The 19684-nt window shown below is 31.5% G+C and overlaps 1 protein-coding gene across 2 annotated transcripts in view; it reads left to right on the top strand.

The window, feature by feature from the left end:
- PCDH15 (protocadherin related 15) overlaps positions 1-19684 on the top strand; it is a 730119-nt gene that overhangs the window by 635204 nt on the left and 75231 nt on the right. For both annotated transcript variants that reach the window (XM_039871826.1, XM_039871827.1), the window contains exon 26: positions 12141-12268. In XM_039871826.1, the coding sequence (XP_039727760.1) occupies positions 12141-12268 (128 nt within the window). The remainder of the gene's footprint in view (positions 1-12140; positions 12269-19684) is intronic.

Raw genomic sequence — 19684 nt, 5'->3', positions numbered from 1 at the left:
GAATTTTCTCCTAAATATATTAATCATTCATATTGTTTATGAATGCAGTAACTGACTCTTTGAAATCTATTGTTATATAATCAAGGTCAGGTTTTCATTATAAAATAAGACAGCACTAGTATTTTTAATATTTTGCTAAAGATTTAGTATAGCTGTTAGATTCATTTTATTTATTTTTACCTCATAACAAATGAAAAGTGAACATTCTTTTCTCTCAGTGACATATTTTATTTTGACCATCCTTAACAAGCTGCTGAATTTTTTGGTTGAATATGCTAAGGAAATAAAAAAAAGCTTTTCATTAATAAGGCAAAAAATAAATTTCAACATTATGTTTATGTAATAGAATAAAATATAGGGGAAAGAACCATACAGTAGAAATATAAACAGAATGAACCTTCAGAGGTTTCATTTTCTCACTCATCTTCAGTGAGCTGCTTGATCTTGTTTTGCTTGGCATTTCCTAGGTTACTGTGTTTCTCAATTTCCACACTGATCATTTTCCTTTAATCTCAAGGAACTATACCTTGCTATCTTTGCTTGCACTATTACCTCTAAAATGTCCTTTCTTCATTGTTTCACAGATAAACTCCTACTTTACAAGGCTCAGCTTAAACATCATCCCATTTTTGAAACTTTCCTTAATCATTCATTGTATCATGGGAAACAAATACATCTGGCCTATGAGTTCTCAAAGGCAAGGAGATAATATTATCCAATTTCGTATTGCTTTTTCCATCTCAGGAGCACAAGTACTATGTAGGTGATCTCAGAGGAGATACAATTTGAGATGGATCCTGAAGGAAAAATAGTATAGGTAATAGCATGGAGATAGAGAAGATATATTTCAGGGGAAAATGGTGAATACTCCTTTGCCTACACAATAGATAATTTAACTAGTAAATTATGTTTGATGCTGAGGGGAAGCAGAATTTGGCATCCCAGAATATGTCTTTTGGGGTACTGATTATTTTAAGCTGGCTATTTTTAAGAAAATAAAGATTCAGGAAAAACTTCTGAACTTCCCCATAACTGCCTAAAGGAAGTTAGAGTACCAGCTCCATGAAGGGTGCTATTATCATAGATACCTATAATTTAATATGAACTAGGTATGATAGGGAGAAACCAGCAATGCCCATTTGATCAAAGTCTTCTCTGTGTCCCATTTTAAAAGACTGCCTAACAAACATTTGTTTATCAAACATTTGATTTTCCATCTCCATGTGAATTGCTGTCCTGCCCTTTGAAGTCCCAAACCACAACTCCCCTCTTCTTCTTAGCCCAAGATGTCATATAATCCTTAACTGCCTAATCTGTCATCTGGTCTCATATTCTTATGGAACTCTTATATTTACGTGTATAGTAAATTTGGTCATTTTGTCCTATTAATTTCCCATGTTAATTTGATTTTAGTCCAGCCAGAAGACCTTAGAAAGTATAAGGAAAATTATTTTTTTTCACCCCGCAGTGCATGCTCTGATGTTTTCTATTAAAGAAATGCTGTCACGTTATCTATTGCTCTGTTGAACTTTACCATTTGATGTTTAATATTTATATACAAAAAGCATATTGTATTTACTCTTAGAGCTTGTTATGATTGACTTTGGCCAAAATTTGTGTAATTCTGACCTAGACTAATTAGTAGAAACATCATTGTATAACTCTTCTCAGTGATTATGAATTGTATTACATTTACAAAGACATTTTATGAATTAAACATAAGAAATTATAATAAAATGCTAGATATATGGCCAAATAACAGAACTGCTTCTTTCAAGGATAAAAATAGTAAATATATGTACAACATAGGATACTGAGATTGTGCTGTTTTTGATTCTGAGATCAGATATTACTCATTATCCTTGATTACATTACATGGATTGACAAAGGCTTTGCGGGTCCTCTTGTATTATTAATCTTTGACTAATGCTAGTATTCTTACGATTATGTAGCATCAAGATAATTTACATAAGAGATACAAGACTTGGACTTTATTTCTTATTTAATTATGCAGGAAAGGTATATATCTTATTTTTAGAAAAAACTATCCTAAATTATATTAATGGACACATTGAGATATTTATAAGAATAAAGTAAACCAAGTAATTATTATATGTGTTTGTATGTGTATGCAAATATGAAACCTTTCTTACAGGCTAATACTTTTTAAGTTTTTATTTTACTTGCAACAACTATGCTTCTTTTATTTTTGAAATACATGTAATATGAATCTGTTTTCTGTCATGTGGCTCCTGAAACATTACTTTCATTAAATGATATATTGAGTACTTGATAAGTATCAGAATTTTTCTGAGTTAGGTAAGGGGATAAGTAAGATGACATCATTGTCTTCAAAGAATTTATATTCTAGTGGAGAAGCTATGATGCTTAAGCATAAAAATAAATAGTAACACCAAAGAAGTATGTGGCCAATTGCAATAAGAGAAACAAACAGACATGCATGGTTTGGGTGTAAAGAAAATAAATGCTGCAGTGAATTAAATAGCTTCTTGATTCATGAAGGATGTGGAAATGTTATTTGAAGCAATAAGTGGTCTTGTTTAATGCAATCGATTCTGATTAGGGTAGGTAGAAGAGGAATGAGAAAGGATTGAGGGAGAAAATTAGAAGAAAAGGCTTGGGGAAAGGAATTTACAAGGTGAATTCAGAGAACAGTGAGCAGCATAATGCTACCAATGAATTCATGAAGAACAGAAATGAGAGACAGATAAGTAAAAGAAACATCATAAAGCAGTGTTTCTCAAAATATGGTTTTTGAATTACCTAATGTTAATCACTTGAGGTGGTTGTTTAAAATTTTTTTTTGTACTTCTTTTCCTCAAATTTACAGAATTAAGATATCTGGAAATAGAAAAAGGAAATCTGAGTGTATAGGATGCTACCTGTATGTTTTCAGCTTTAATTTTTTCACAATTATTTGAAATACAAATGCAGAGAAGATGTGCTTGCAGATTATTTTTAGGGAGAGAAATAACATGACAAAGTTTAGTCCATTGTGTAGGATAGTGTGGAAAGAGAAAGAATAAAGATTAAAAGAATAGTCTATGCCTGAATAAGCATTGGGCTAGTATTTTAGGGTTCTCCAGATGAATAGAACTGATAGGTTTGATAGATAGATAATAGATGATAATGATAGATATATAGATGATAGATAGATGAGAGATAGAGAAAGAGAGAAAGAGAGTGATGATAGAGAGATGATAGATAAATTGACAGACATGGACATAGATATAGATAAATTTATTTTGATGGATTGGTTCACATGATTACAGAGACTTAAAAAGTGCCATGACCATGACTGGCTGTCTGGAAGTTGGAGGCCCAAGAAAGTTGCTGGTATAATTTCAGTCTAAGTTCAATGGCCTGAGAACCAGGAGAGTGAATGGAAATAGTGTAAGCCCTAGTCTGTGTGAAGGTCCAAGAACCAAGAATGCCAATGTCAGAGGGCAGAAGAAGATGGATTGTCAACCTCAAGCAGAGAGCACATTTGTTGTTTCTCCACTTTTTTGTACTTACTATTTAGGCCCTCAACAAATTGGATGATGCCCACCCACATTGGTAAGGGTGACCTTCTCTACTCAGTCTACTGATTCAAATCCCAAATACCCTCACAGATGCACTCAAAAATAATATTTCACCAGCTATCTGGGCTTCCCTTAGTTCAGTCAAGTTAACACATAGAATGATCAATATAGCCAGTGAGATGGGGAAAATATAGGACATATACAAAAGAAAAGTTGATGAGAATTGATGACTGGAGATGAAGAGAAAGGAATAAAACAAAGATAATTTTATACTTTTGATCCTAGGTAACAGAAATCAGGAATATAGTTGGAAATAAGAAACTGAAAATTTGAAAGATATTCAGAATTGGGCATAGAGATTTTGGAAGAAATCACATAAAATGATTACTTAAGCCAAAGAACTGTTATGCAGAAGGCCACTAGCATCACATGATATAAACATAAAGTGAAGTTTAATTTGGGAAATCAAGCAGAAAGGCATCAAAGAAAAAAAAGCATCTCTTACGCTTCCCTAACCCATAGAGAGAAGAACCTAATTGGTACATACCCAAACACACCATAAAAAGAGCTAAAAGTAGCAGACTTTAAATACTACTACTCTACATTTTGAAAAGGGAATTTGGAAGTGAGGTAAGGAAAAATGCATTGACCATGTAACAACGGGAGCTTCCTGGTCAAGGAAACATCCTAAAGCAGGGGAGCTGATGAAGCTAAGCAACTTGTACCAGGGAGAGGCAATTTAGCTCCATTGAACCAACACTGATCCAATGACCTACTTACACATTTATCTCTCAGAAAAGAATTAATGAGCCTCCAGGGCCATCTAGGCATGTCTCTTTGAGAGACTGGCAGGAGAAAAGAGCAAAGGACTGAGTTTGGAGAAGCCCTTCATTTAGTGAATGAGAGAAAGAAACAGCCACTGAAGGGACCATGGAAAAGAATAGTTAACATGTGTAATGATGGCCTGTTAGCCAAAGGAAAGGAGGAATTTCAAGACATGTAGAGGATAGTGAAAACATCAAACATTACTGATGTTCGAGAAAATTTATGACTAAAGAAAATACTTTCAATGACACTTAATTTGACCACACAGTAATTACATTTAATTTCAAATAGCAACAATATTTATTGAAATTACAGTAGGTAATTATAAATAGGAACTTTTCCTTTTCATCTTATACTTTATAATAAACAATTCTCATACTCTGGTGCAAATGAAGACACTGCCTCAAAGTGCCTTTTGAAGACAGTGTTTCTTTCCTTTGCTTGTGTGGTCTGAGCTCTTAGATGATATGCCACATCTTTCTAGGGTTTGCAATTTGGAATTGACGCCATGGAGGCCAACTTAACATTTATGTAGGATCAAATACAATATTACATGTTTTTAGTATTCACGATATGAATTATTCTTTCTTTTGTGTTTCAAAATTTACTACCTGAATTTTCCTGTGAAAACCTGACTTAATTTTTTATCTATGCAATAAACAATTAACAATTTTGTGTATCTTAAATATTTCTTGATTTTTTAATTTTTATATTTTTGAGTCCTGCATTTCAGTTTAATTTATATATCATATGAAAATTTTATGTTTCAGAAATAATAAACATAAATTTAGTTTATCATTCTTTTTAATCATTATTCAAAACACAAGTTTTCTTCCAAAGCGAATTCATTTTTTATCCCAGGAACATTTATAAGTTCAATTAGTCAATCTCGTTCCTGTTTTGCTCTCTCTTGATATCTTGCACCTAATTAGTCCCCCATGTAATATCTTGAAAATAATTGCAGACAAACAATTTAAGGGAAATCCTTATTTTAAATGCTGTCGCTTTCAGTTTTCAAAGTCTGTTCTCAGTTATTTATTTACAGCATATGCTTTCTATCAAGATTCCTTGATAGAGATTGCTATGCTTATGTTTTATTAAAATGCATAAGGCAGTTGGATACTCTAGCCAGTCCAAGATCTCAATTAACCAATGGAAGATTCCTATTAGATGTTATTCCATAAATGCTAAGATATACATGAGATTAAAGGACAAGAGGTAAAGAGAAATTTTATTAAAAATATTTATTTAAAAAATGTTATAATCTACCAATGGCACAACTCAAATTAAAAATTACCTTAATAGAATAGTAGAGAAAAGGTAGGTACCTAAAAATTTAATGTAATAAATTGTTCAAGTTCCCTGACATTGATATCAAACAGGGCTGGGTTTCATATACATCTTTGATCTTTATTAACCTCTCTAAGCTTTAGAATCTTCAACATTATATATCAGGATAAATATTACTACACCTCTTAGGGTGTTTGAAAATTTTAAGCAAAATATTATCTGCAAAGTACTTATTAGAATGATACCCAATTTAAAAAGCTAAAATTATTACTATTATTTTTATTGTTATTACTAGCTATGATATGTTTGAGTGACATTTAAAAATATAGCAATCATATACTAAAAATTCTTCATTCATTCCTCTTAATTATTGTATATAGGATTCCTTGTGTTTTTCTCTAATTTCTTTACTTAATGAATGGTTGTAATTTGGGACATGTTAGAAAAGCAGTCATACCTTTCAGAGTCTTTAAATTTGAGTACCCTGATATTTATCGACAATCAGACAATGCATAAACAAAATGGACAACATTTCCCCCCAAATTAATGGTCATAATAATATAATTATCCATTTTGAAAAGGAGAAAATATGAAAACTATAACACTTGATTAAATTTTGACCAATAAGTGGAAAATTTTTATTTTATAATATCTTTGGTACTTTGGAAGGGAAAATGCAAACTCTTTCTGTAGGTGGGGAGATATGGCCCCTATTCTCTGATATGGACTAAATTGGTCATTCCCAACTGTACTTGGAATGGTTATTTGGTTGGAAACAAACTAAAAAGAACTTATCAAAATAATATTTTGTGGCTTGCACAAAGGAAAAGTTGAAAAAAATCTAAGGAAGGACAAAGAAAACAGATAAGCCTTATCAATTTTGATCAGAAGCTCGAAACACCTGCTTTTTGGGGAGCAGTGCCATTGAGACACCTGGGATCATATAGTTAAGCACAAGTATCAAATATCTGAGGGGGAGCATCTGATTAGCCTGTGTTACATTGTACATGTACCCTTGGCCAAGGGTGGAGTTCAGAGCACTGTGATTGACAGTTTCACTAAGAGCACATGACATATTAAAGTATAGTAACTCAAGGGGGAAAAAAATGGGAGTTCTCTGTCCAAAATAATGAAGGAAGGAATGTTTGGCAGACAAAGCAAAAGATTTTACTTTACCTTTTCAAAACCAATTTAGACGCCAAATGTGGTTCACTGAAAAATTTAAGTGAGAAGTATGAGGACAGACAAAACAAAAAAGTGAAATGTGATTGACTGAACTATTTAGATGAGCAGGTAGGGACAAATGTAAAAGAGTGGCATATTACTTAAAAATTATAGTGCTATATATATCATTTTCTATCATAAAGAAAATTTAATTTGTATTTTTACTGAGACTGATGCTTAGAAATTTAAATAGCTGATTTACTAGAACTTTTCACAATTTACAAGTTTATAATGCTTTAAAAAATTTCTTTCCTCTTAGAAATTTTGGAAAGATTAAAGATAATGTTTGAATATAATGAAAATTGCAGGAGCTAAAAGCCCCTATTTAACAAGAATTCATTAAATACTTTCTAAGGACTAAATTTAACATGTTCATTGCATTAAGTAGTTGTAGTTAAATTACTTCAATTTGTGTTGCTTCTAAAATTTCTGCAAAATTCTAATTATTAAATGTGTTGTATACCAGATAACTAATGAATGAAGCAAAGCTATATGGATAAAGAATAATTAGATTGTGTTTTGCAAGGTTACTTCTCTCTGTAGTCATTGCTTCTTGGTTAAATCTTTACAAGTAAATCATATATGTCTCAGGAAATATTTTCTTACAGACAGACAAGTAAGCAAATTCTTTTTATTTTCAGGGGAAAATAATGTATGCTAAACTAGCATCAGCTAGGGCTTATTGATGCAAAAATAGTAAAGATTCTCATGGTGTCTCCCCGGTCTCTTTAGATGCAAGAGATGACGTTTTGGAAAAAACATAGAAAGGAACCAAAGATTTTTCATTTTTGTATATTACACTTTATAACTTATATTTTCTCTTTTCCCTCTAGTCTTTCAACATATTTAACATTCTTTTTCTTAATTATAAAAGTACTATCATTGCATAAAAATTAAGAAAAATATAAAGAAGAAAATAATTTATAATCCTATACTTTTGAAGGTTTTTAAAATTTGCATAATTTAAGTCCCTCTCCCAGGGCTACACACATGTACACACACACACACACACATAATTTTGAACATAGAGTTTTGGTTTTAATCTTGTTTTTTTTCTTTTTAGTTTGTGTTCTATCAAAAATATTTTTATATCATTAGATATTCTTCAAAAACATCATTTTAATGACTGTTTAATATTCTACTATGTGGATGTATTGTAATTTACTTATCTCTTCCAGTATTTCTGAAAATCTAGTTTGTTTTACAAATGGCATTTGAAAGCAGCAGTTCTTAATGAGATCCTTGGAGCACATGACTGCTCTAAAATGAAAAGTCATTACTCATATGGCTACTAGTCCTTTTTATGGAGATATGATCCATAACTTTCTTAAAAATGTTCAAAGCTACACTTATGCAAAATGAGGATGAATCAATTCAGCTACTAAGTCATATCCTATAGATTAAAAGTCTTTTTTTACTCTTTCCAAAGGATTTAGTATAATGATTTCAAAAGTTTGCTAGTATCCTAATATGTACTATATAGGAAAAAAACACTCCACTTGTGTTCTCCTTTACTCTCACACTACTATCACACCTTGATGTATGGATTTGCCACTCATCAAGCAATTCTCAGCAGCACCAGCTAGGTGTCCTACAATTCAACTTAATTCTAATATGAACTGGAGTTAGTGCAGACTCTAAGGTTCAGTCTCACAAGACTGCCTCCTACTTCAGATGCCTATCCAAAACAGTAGATCCTCAGGAGACCCACAACTTTTGTCTGTCTGACTTGCCTGTGAATCAGAAGTTCCTACAATGCCCCTTCTTGAATTCAGTCACTTTCTAGAACAGCCCTCAGAATTCAGGAAAACACTTACTTGCATTTACCAGTTTATTATGCAATAAAGGATGTAATAAAGGATACAGATGAACAGCCACATGAACAGATACTTAAAGTAAGAGTGTTGAGCATCCCAGTTCAAAAGCTTCTGTTTCCGTAGAGTTCAGGTGCATCATCCTCCTGGTAGGTGGATGTGTTCACCAACCTGGAAGCTCTCCAAACCTCATATTTTAGAGATTTTTATGGAGGGTTCGTCACATAGGCACGATCGATTATTAACTCCATTTTCAGCTATTTTCCCTCTCCAGAGAGTGAGGTGTAGAAATGAAGGTTTAAAGCTTCTAATTATGACTTGTTCTTTCTGTAACCAGCACCCATCCTGAAACCCACCAAAGGTCATTAGAACAAAAGATATTCATATCGCCCAGGAAATTCTCTGGGATTTAGGAGCTCAGTATCAGATGTTCCCATTACTCAGGAAATTAGAAAAGTCTTAGGAGCTATATATTAAGAACTGAGGTCAAAGACTAAATGTTAGAACAAAATGTTCTCCTGCCACCCCTATTTACAAGAGATTTTAGGAGCTCTGTGTCAAGAACCAGGACACTAATCCTTTTGGACCAAGGCCTCTCCCTTATGATCTCATTTAACCTTAATTACTTTGTAGTCTCAAGAAAGAAGGCCATAGTATTTCTTTCTGATTGTGTGTGTGAGTGTGGATAGGGGTATGTATGACAATTCAAGACTGCCTGCATGATATGAGTCACTACACTAAGCTCTTGAAAAGGTACAAACATACCTTTTCAAGAGCTTAGTAAATTGCATATCCACAATCCAATCTTTTGTTGTTGCTGTTGGCTTGTACTTTTTTTGTTTATTTATTCATATATTTTACCAAATTTATCAATCATTGCTCTTAAGTAAATAAAACAGCTTTGGGCTCAATATATACTTTTGTTTTTAATTATATGTCAAAAATACACAGTTTAATGGTTTATTCAAATATACTTTTTGCCTCAGCTATGGCTCTGCATTTTAAGATAAAGTCATTCTTAATAGGCTTGTAATATCAGCAGAATATTTTTACATCAAATGATTTATAGTGTGTCTGTTTTTCTCAGACTCTGTTGACTTTTTAAAATGAATTTTCTATAAATTTGTAGTCTTGCCATGTAAACAAAAGTATGAATATTTAAAAAGACACTGTTTCTATATTTTCCAATAGTGTTTATTACTATTTAAATTATTCTATTTACAGTAAAAATATATGTATTTTCTACTATATTATTTAATATTCCCTATATAATACCCCATTTTTGTTTATAACTCAGTACTAGAATTTTTTTAATTCCATTGCATTGATATTCTTCCTCTTTCTGATAATAATAATGATAACAATGATGATGGTAATGATAATAGTAATGTTACTAATACTTTCACCTTGAGTCAATAATTTGAGTCATATTTGAAATAGTGAAGCTACCATGTATTTAATGCCTTACATGTATTTCCTCATTTAATCTAGTTAGTTATATATGATTACTAGGTTATTGATGAGAAACTTTAGCTCAAAATGGGTAAGTGACCTGTGTAAGGTCACACAAGATACATGGGGAATTACTGATATTTGACCTAGGCTCTGACTCAATAGTTTTTGCTTAAAATTTTTTATTGCCTATAAGTGAGATCACACAGTATTTATTTTTATTTCTCTGTCTTATTTCTCTTAGCACAGTGCCCTCCAGTTTCATCCATGTTGCCCTCCCTGCCCTTCATTTTCTAGCTTAGGTACTGTATCTTTAAGACATTCTTATGTTTTGTGACCAAATCTGAGAACTGACAACTAGAGAATATTTCTTAAAGTAGATAAAGGAAAATTCAAGACAAATAAAAGGACATTGTTTTTTGCACAGTTCAGCAACAGAGATTAATGATTTAATTCAAATAAAACTTAATTATACAAATTAAATATTTAATCAAATGTTTTTAAAATCAAGAAGAAAAATTAACAAAATCCATATTGAAAAGAAGTTAAAGACAAGAAGAGCAACCAATTTTAAAAAACTGAGATAAGTACGTAAATTAAATAAATATACATATTTATTGTTATTAATGTTATTATGTATATAAAGTTAAAGGTGCCCAAACCTGGCAGATAAAAAATTTTAAATGGAATTTAGATATTTAAATACATACTATAATTATCTTTCCATAATTGTACTTGCTTTCATAATTTATGGCATAGAAATACTATCATAAGTTTTATTCCGTGGTTTATTTAAAGCACTAAATTAAATATGGTTAAATTCTGTATTAGTCTCATAACAAATATGGACTTAAACATAATTGATATGGAAACATGATATTTTACATTCTAACAATGTTGCTCATTAGATGAATATATCATAAAAACGCTTGGAAAAAGTTCAATTGTTTAAGTTGGATAAATTATTTTATAGGAAATTTACGATCATTGACTATCTATAGCTTAAATATTATCTACATGTTTCTATAAATGTTAATTTTAGAGATTTTTAATAACTGCTAAATTGTTATTTTAAATGATTATTTTACTGGACACTCTCTGGAGTTTACAAAATGCATAAATAGAATATATGGTAGCCAGGACATGAAAACAACTGAAATGCCCTTCAATAGATGATTGGCTAAAGAAATATGTGGTACATATATACATGGAATATTACTCAGCCATAAGAAGAGATGAAATACTGTCATTTGTGAAAACATGATTGGACTTCGAGATAATCATGCTAAGCAAAATAAGCCAGACAGAAAAAGTCGAGAACCACATTATTTTAAGATGTAAAACTGAAAGCAAAAACAAACTAGACAAACAAAAACTGATAGACACAGACAACAGTTTAGTGATTAGTAGAGGGAAAGGAGCATAATAGAAAAGGGTAAAGGAGCTCAAATATATGATGACAGAAGATTTGACTTCGGTGGTAAACATAAAATGCCATATATGGATACTGTATTATCAAATTGTACACTTGAAACCTATATAATCTTATTAACTAATTTCACCCCAATAAATTTAATTTTAAAAAGAATAAAACATGTGTATATGTATATTGTTTATGGAAGTTTCTATTACTACGTAAGGTGTTTATATATTTGTGTCACTTTTGTGTACTTGGTAATGTGTGCGAAGTGTTTGTAAACATAAATACTTGAGTTGTATCATTAAAATTACTAGAATACAATATTTTAGTGCCTATTAAATCAAGTAAAATGAATTACCATGCGTCATAATTAAAAAAAATAGCAACAGCATCGTTATCAGTGTCCTCTGTGAATTTTATGGTATTAGACATGTCATTTAGGAATGACTTTTTTTGATTTAAGTGATTTCTATTGTTTCAGAAAAAATAAAGTACAATAAGTATTTACTTCAGTGTATTTTTTAGAATAAATAACCACCAGTAAAAAATATATTATTTCTTATCCTCTAGGTAATACAGCAAAAGTATATATTGAGATTCAGGATGAAAATGATCATCCTCCAGTGTTTCAGAAAAAATTCTACATTGGAGGTGTGTCTGAAGATGCAAGAATGTTTGCTTCTGTGCTAAGAGTTAAGGTATGAGCAAATTTATTAAGATACAAAACTAAAGTAAAAGCGAAGTGCTTAAATTTTGCAGATAAACTATAACCATGTTGTTTGGATTAACTGAGTATTTATTTCTGATTAAACAAAATCTTTAACTTTGAGATATATGAGTTTAATTAGCCAAACTAAATGCAGGTTAATTATGAAGTGAATACTAAGCAAAATTTTTAGTTTTATTTTTACTACAAAAATAAGAACAAATTATTTATGATGTGTTCTACTGAACAAGATATTTAAAAATGTATGTTTTCTTCATAGATTTGTATGCTTCTAATAGGTTTTATTCCAGATAACTCCAAAGATTCTCATGATGGAGATTCTAGTGGCAAATATAAAGTTGCCATTTTCTAGTAGAAGAAAAAATGCAATAACTTCTGAAATTATTTTTATACAATAATTTTTAAAATTCAAAATGCTAGCTATATGAATGTAAAACAACACTACAAATTGTAGTGCTTTGCTAAAATTTAAAAACTTAGATATGTCAGAAAAAATCTGTTTACAAACAGAATTTTAAAAAAATACAGTCCAATACTAAAGTTGCTAAATTTCCATTTTTTCCAAATTAGTTACTATCAGCTAAGTTTAAGAATTTTTAATGATTCAAGGTATATAAAGTTACAATGGTTTTATTATTAAGGAATAAATTGATAAATATTATTTGCATTTAAGGTAAAAGTTTAGAAATTAGAGTATTTTAGATTCTCAGTTACAGTTATTTTCTAAAAGTATTTTAATAACTTTTTAAAAAATAGCTATTAATATATATGCATAAAGCCTATATTTCCCTGAGCAGAACCAGCTATTGATTGCCTATAGTTTTGCACACGAACATTTGCCTTTCTTTCCCTATTAACAGAGCTCTTCTTACATATAGTTTTATAACTTTAAACATTCTGAGAGAGAAAAATCAACCAAGCAAATAAAGCATGCAAAATAGCTTGTTGTTCTTTGTGTAAAATAGCTTTTTCACAGTGCCAAATACTGACTTCTGGTCTGAATCACCAGGTATAACTAAAAGTGGTCCACAAATTTAAATCGATCACGTTATTTATATGTCTCTCATTATGATTTACAAGTAATAATCCTTTGGAGTTGATTTTTATCTTATTTTACATATTATATTTTAGTTCCATTAATTATTGATTCAGTTCATTTATTTAACCAGTAAATATTTTTGAATACTTAAAGTGTCCACTAATACAAACTATGCAAATAAACAAATAGTATGTAAAGGAAATTGGTGGCTATTTAGTACAAACTCATGTGGTCAAGAGAAAGATTTGTGTATTGCTAGGTAAAGAACATTCTGGGCATTCCAGTATAAAGTCCCTGAAGATAGAGAGAGCTTGGAGGTCAGTGTTTCTGAAAGACTGATTGGAAATGAGTTTAGAAATGTAGTCCAGGGCTACAATATGAGATTTATTCTAGAAATTTTAGAAAGAAAGCTGTTGAATGGTTCTGTCCAGAGGGGTAACAAAATACAATATAAAAGGATTTTTCTAGATTTTGTGCATGATTGGGAGTGTGGGTGAGTAAGTGTTATCAGAAAGAATAGAAACAGAGCACAGTGCATTACTTTCCAGTAAAGATTCGGCAGTGGCTTGAACCATGGTAGTAGGCAAGGGAGATGGTGAAAAGAGAGTCAAAAGAAAACCAAAAGGATGGATTATATGGTGTATTGGAGAAAATGAAAAAAGACTCTGAATTTTTTTGGTTTCGAACATTTCTCTCCCAGGTGTGGTGATGGCAGAAATCAAGTGTTCATTTTTGGAGATTTTATGTTTGTGAAGCTTTTTCAATATACAAGCATAGTTCTTGGCAAGAGAGTCACAGATGCTGATCTAGATTCAGGAAAGAAATCATGGTTCAGGATGAAATCACCTAGAAAATGGGTATAGATAGAAAAATCCAAAGACTGTTTCCTGGTTACTCAACATTTAGAGGTCAGGAAAAGGATTCATCAAAGGACAATGAGAATTCACTTTCATGAGGTAGCAGGAATACTAGGAAAATGTAGAATTCGTGCAACATGTAAAGAATAAGATTCATAATGGAGGGAGTGATCAACTGTCACCCACTGCTGTGAATAGAATGCCCCTGTGGATTTTTACATGATCATTTATGATAATAAAAGTATATTGTAGTGAGAAAAAAACCAGTAAGCCAAATGTTTAAATATCCTATCCATCAAGGAGTCATTAAAGAGATCTGTAGAGGACTGTAGCCAGAGAGTTTAGTGGGTGATAAATTCAGATGATGGCATTTACTTCAGAGAAATTGGGAAAGATGGCAAAGAAGGTGGAATAATATTCTAGAAGCAATTCAGAGACAGAAATATACCTTCTATCTATCTACCCCTAGGATCTGCACTACATAAAGTATGGGAGCAATTGTTTGAGATAGCAATGTCTTGTGTTGGGGAGAGGTGCAGGGTGGGAAGAATCAGAAAGTAATATTCATAGGTAAGGTTGTATTTTTAGAGGATATTGCCGATAATGGATTATAAATTCCAGAAGGTCCTGGGGGAAAGTTTGGTGGTAGAGGTAAAGGTAAGGTGGAAAACTGAGTCATATCAGGATGTTTAAAGAGAGGAAGAGATATCTGTGTGGTGAGAGATGTCTTAGAGTGAACACCTGGATTTCTGTGATAAATAAATACAGTGGGATTGATTGTTTGTCTAGGACTACCGAGAACTCCAGGACATTCCTCCCTTCAGTCTATCAGTGGGTTATTCAGGCTGGGGAAAGGCATGTTTTTTATGCAACGTAGTATTCTATGTAAGTTGGAGAGAGAGAAATAAAGAGATAGAAAGTTTAGCAACGTATTGAAGCAAGTATACAATATAATAATTCAATGAGGAAAGCACAAATTGCCTTGTGGATGTTAAAGGAGATATTTCAATTGGTGAAATAACATACATGGTTTCCTAGAGGGTGAAGGATTTATATGACACTGAAGGATGGTTAGAGTTCCTCAGTGAATCTTTTTTTTTTTTTAGTATTTTATTTTATTATTATAAGTTTCAAGTAAACCATACATTGATTAGACATTTATACAGTTTATGAAATGAACTAATTGCTCTATCTAATTGCTTTAATTGCTCTGTCTCTCCTCTGGCTCTCTACCTAGCCTATACATTATTGCCGACTGCATTCTCCATGACATGCTCCTCATTTCCGTGACAATCTATCAATTACTAATTTGTACTTCCTTAACCTTTCACCCCTTTCTCCCATCTACCCAATCCCACTCCCCTCTGGTCATCACCATATTGTCCTCTATATTTGTGAGTCGATTTTCAATTAGTTTGTTCTTTTTGTTTCTTAGATTCTGCATATAAGTCAAATCGTATGGTATTTATCTTTCTCTGTCTGACTTATTTCATTCAGCATAATAACTTCAGGAAATCTTGAATGAGGAGGATAGTCTAAGCAGAGGAAACGCAGTGAGCCAAAACCCAGATGAAACAGAGTGCAGAGTGTGTTTGTGGAACAATGATAAGAGGCAGGTACCTTGGGAGGGAATGAGAGTAATAAATCTTTAAATGATGAACATTTTCAAGTGCCGCTTTTAGCCTTGAAGCCTGGAATCTTCCGCCATTCCAAATTTAATCAAAGTGAAAGTGAGTTAGGTAATTCACAACGCGTACTTAGGACAGAAAAAAATCTTATTGGAAACAGCACTGAATCAGGGCCAACTATGCTCTGGTGCGTGATGGAAAGATGATTTAAAAAATAAGGGAGAAGCTCAGGATTTTGAAAGAGGCTTGTATACCACACACTATATAATACTTGGGTAATGTAATATTTCATCTACCATACATGCATGTTAGTTTTTTAGTTCATCATGAAATACATAATGATAAATTTTAAATTTAAAATGGTGTTGTATGTAGGAAAGAGAAGAGAAAACATATAGAATTGACTAAAAAGATGAGACTGAAATATCAATGAATAAAACTATAATTATTTGCTTAAAATATGGATAATGGATTAAGGGCATTACTAAAAATATGTTAGGAGAAAGACAACACAATGAGAGCATTATTAAATGAATTGTCCAAAGTAAGTAGTAGTAATAGAAAGATAGAAAGTTATATATATAAATGTGTGTGTGTGTGTGTATGTGTATATATATATATACACATACATACATACTCTGAAATGGTATATCTAATGTGCTAAGAGATTGTCAAAAGTTAATTTTAGAAAATATATATTGTGTACCTAGTATGTGCTAAAAATACAGAGAAAAACAGAATAGACTATCCCTTTACCCTTAGAGAATTAATATTCTAGTAAACTAGACCAAAACAAAAGTAAATAAATAAGGCTTTTATTTATACAGACATGTAGGGATTTAGTTTCTGACTCAAAAATGTAAATGTTCATGTCATGTTAAATAATTCTTGGATGGTATCAAAGGGACACAAAACAAAAGAATTAATATGGGAATATCCCCTATATTTCCTATGGGTTAAGGCTGATAACTTACAACTAGATTTACCAAATTGACTTTTATTGGTCACAAGCAATCAGTGGTTTTAATTGCAAGAATAGGGAGAAAAAAATAAGGTGGTAATTTCTCTCTTCAGCCTTTAATACAAGAATTAATATCAGTTAAAAGTATAGCTCTTAGTATATAACCAAAAGAATTAAAAGTGGGGACTTAAACAAGTATTTGTATATTAATATTCATAACACTATTATTCACAGTAACTTAAAATGTAGAAACAACTATTAACGGATGGATGACCAAAATGTGCTGTATATATACAATGGAATATTATTCAGTCTTAAAAAAATGTATATGCTAAGTGAAATAAGCCAGATACAGGACAAATACTATATGATTTGAGGTTCCTAGTGTAGTCCAATTAATAGAGACAGAAAATAAAATGTTGATCACCAGGGGCTATGAAGAGGGTGGTGAGGAGTTATTGTTTAATGGTCACAGAGTTTCAATTTGGGAAGATGAAAAAGTATTGATGTAAGTGTTGGTGATGGTTTCAGAACAGTGTGAATGTACCTAATGTAATTGAATTGTACGGTTTGGTTAAAATGGTAACTCATGTGATGTATATTTTAGCACAGTAAAAGAAAATTTTCAAAAGTGATGAGAGACATCATCAATATTGTTAGAACATGAAAACTTACTTTCAAACCTTTTATTCTTTAGTGCTATCCATTTTTCCTAATTTGGTTTGAATGTGAATCTTATATTCACATTTAGAAGCAAAGAGTTTTGTTACTTTGTTTGTATTTCTTGATTATATAACTGTGGTTTTTATCATTTATTCTCCAACACATCATCAATGATATCAGTACCAATTGCAACAGTTTGGCAGTGATGCTCACTGTGGGGCCATACCTCTGCTTCTCAGCCTGCAAGGAGTATGCATCAGAATCTCCCAGAAGATTCTGACTTACCCTTCTTTAGGGGCAGACCAGTAGTTGAATGACAATAACTAAAGTCTCCTATTCTAATGAAAAATGACTGATTTGGTTACATCAGAATAGTAGACTATTTTGACAAAGATACTAGAAATGATTAAAGGACAAGCAATAAGCTAAAAGCAGTATTTACAACATAGTTTTTTTATATATTCAGAGAAACAGTGTCCAGAATGTAGAAAGAAGTTTTTGAAAGCAACTATTTGGCCAATATAAACAAAATTGAAAAACATGTATATTTGTCATATTACTCATAATTTTCTGTGTGAGATAAAGGAGATTAAGCTTAACCTCTAAGCATTACCATTTTTGTTCCTCTTGGACCTAAAGGAGATTAAGCTTAACCTCTAAGCATTACCATTTTTGTTCCTCTTGGACCTTTGAGAAATATCAATCAATATATATTCCTTATTAATAACAGTAGTTACCATTTATTTGTCTTTATTACTTTTTGAGAACTAAACATTCTTACTTATTTTAGCCTGCAGAATTTATTTCAATAAATAAGCAAATAAAACAAATAAATAAAACATCTAATTACAACATCAGTGCAATTACTTATAAATGTATTGTAAAAATGAAGGTTAATAAAGTTGATTAATTTTCCAAGTATCATTCAGCTAGTGAAGACAGAATTCAAAGTTAGATTAATCCTAGTTCAAGGCCTTTTCTTATACTATTTATATCATTTGTTGCTTCCCATGGAAAGAGAGGATTGGAGTCTTAGCAGAAGTAGAATGATGGCAGAAATAACAGAGCATATTAAGTTTCTACGAAAAATGAGGATATAATTATCAAGACAACAAAATGATATTCAAATTGAGATGTCCTGTGTGCATTATGGTTCCCTCTATTAAGGTAACAAGTCATATCTGGCTTTAGAAACACCATTCAATTTGTTAACCAACTTTTCCAGTTTATTACATGTCATTTTAACTGCAACCAATAGCCTAATTTAATGCAAATATAAGAAGAGGCAAAATATGATCAAGATTATTTTTTAAATCTCTGATATTTTTCTAGAAGTTAATGCAACAAGGATTAATCTCTCTTTCTACAAGTTGCATATATGAAAAACACAGTGTCATAAAAATTTAATTAAAATGTTGACTTAATGTCTCCTGGATGTCATTAAGACTATGAACATTGCATTCTTGAGAAAGTAAAGAAGCCATATTTAACTTATGGACAAGAAAATAATATTTTGAAAAAGCATCAAGAAAGAGAGAGTTCTCACTTATATATTTCTAATTCTTTATTACATTTCCTAAATAAGTGTGAAATGATGACAAGAGGTTTTAGGAGAATGCTGCTATTGAGAGAAAAAATGTCACAGCTATTGTTAGAAGATGTAAATTTCCTTAGTAGCAAAAGTATAGAAATATGCAAGGTTAACAATGCAGAGAGCAATATAATTTACTTCTAGACAGAGATTAGGGCTTCTGAGGGCTCCTAGTTCCCAGCCCTAGCCTGATGATGTGAGGCTGATGGAAGGAAAATAATTGCAGCACATTCATGTGTTTCTCCAGTGTAGCATCTTTTACTAGGCCAGACACACATGGCTCATGTCAAAAATGGCACCGATAGCAAACTCTTACCTATTGTTTACACTATCGGGGAAGTAGAATTTTTCCTCTACCCTTCTAGGTTCTTCTGGCTGGTCTAAGAATTAAATTGATGTGAAAGAAATTAATAAAGAAAATCAAATTTGATTACATATGTACATAAGGAGGTCTCATAGATATGGGACCTAAAGAAATGACCAAATCAAGCAGCTTTTGTGCTTTTTAGAGGATGAAACAATAAATTGATGAGGATTTGACAGGACAAAGAAATTTGAGTTTGCGTGCTTAATTATTAAATAATAAGTAGAGTTCAGGCTTGGGGTAGTAAATTAGTAAAAAAAACAAAGTTTGTTTATACAGGCTTC

This window comes from Pteropus medius, unplaced genomic scaffold (genome assembly GCF_902729225.1).
Source record: "Pteropus medius unplaced genomic scaffold, Ma_sr-lr_union100, whole genome shotgun sequence".
Classification (NCBI taxonomy): domain Eukaryota; kingdom Metazoa; phylum Chordata; class Mammalia; order Chiroptera; family Pteropodidae; genus Pteropus; species Pteropus medius.
Note: the sequence above shows the minus strand (reverse complement) of the source record. Positions and strands in the feature narration are given on the sequence as shown.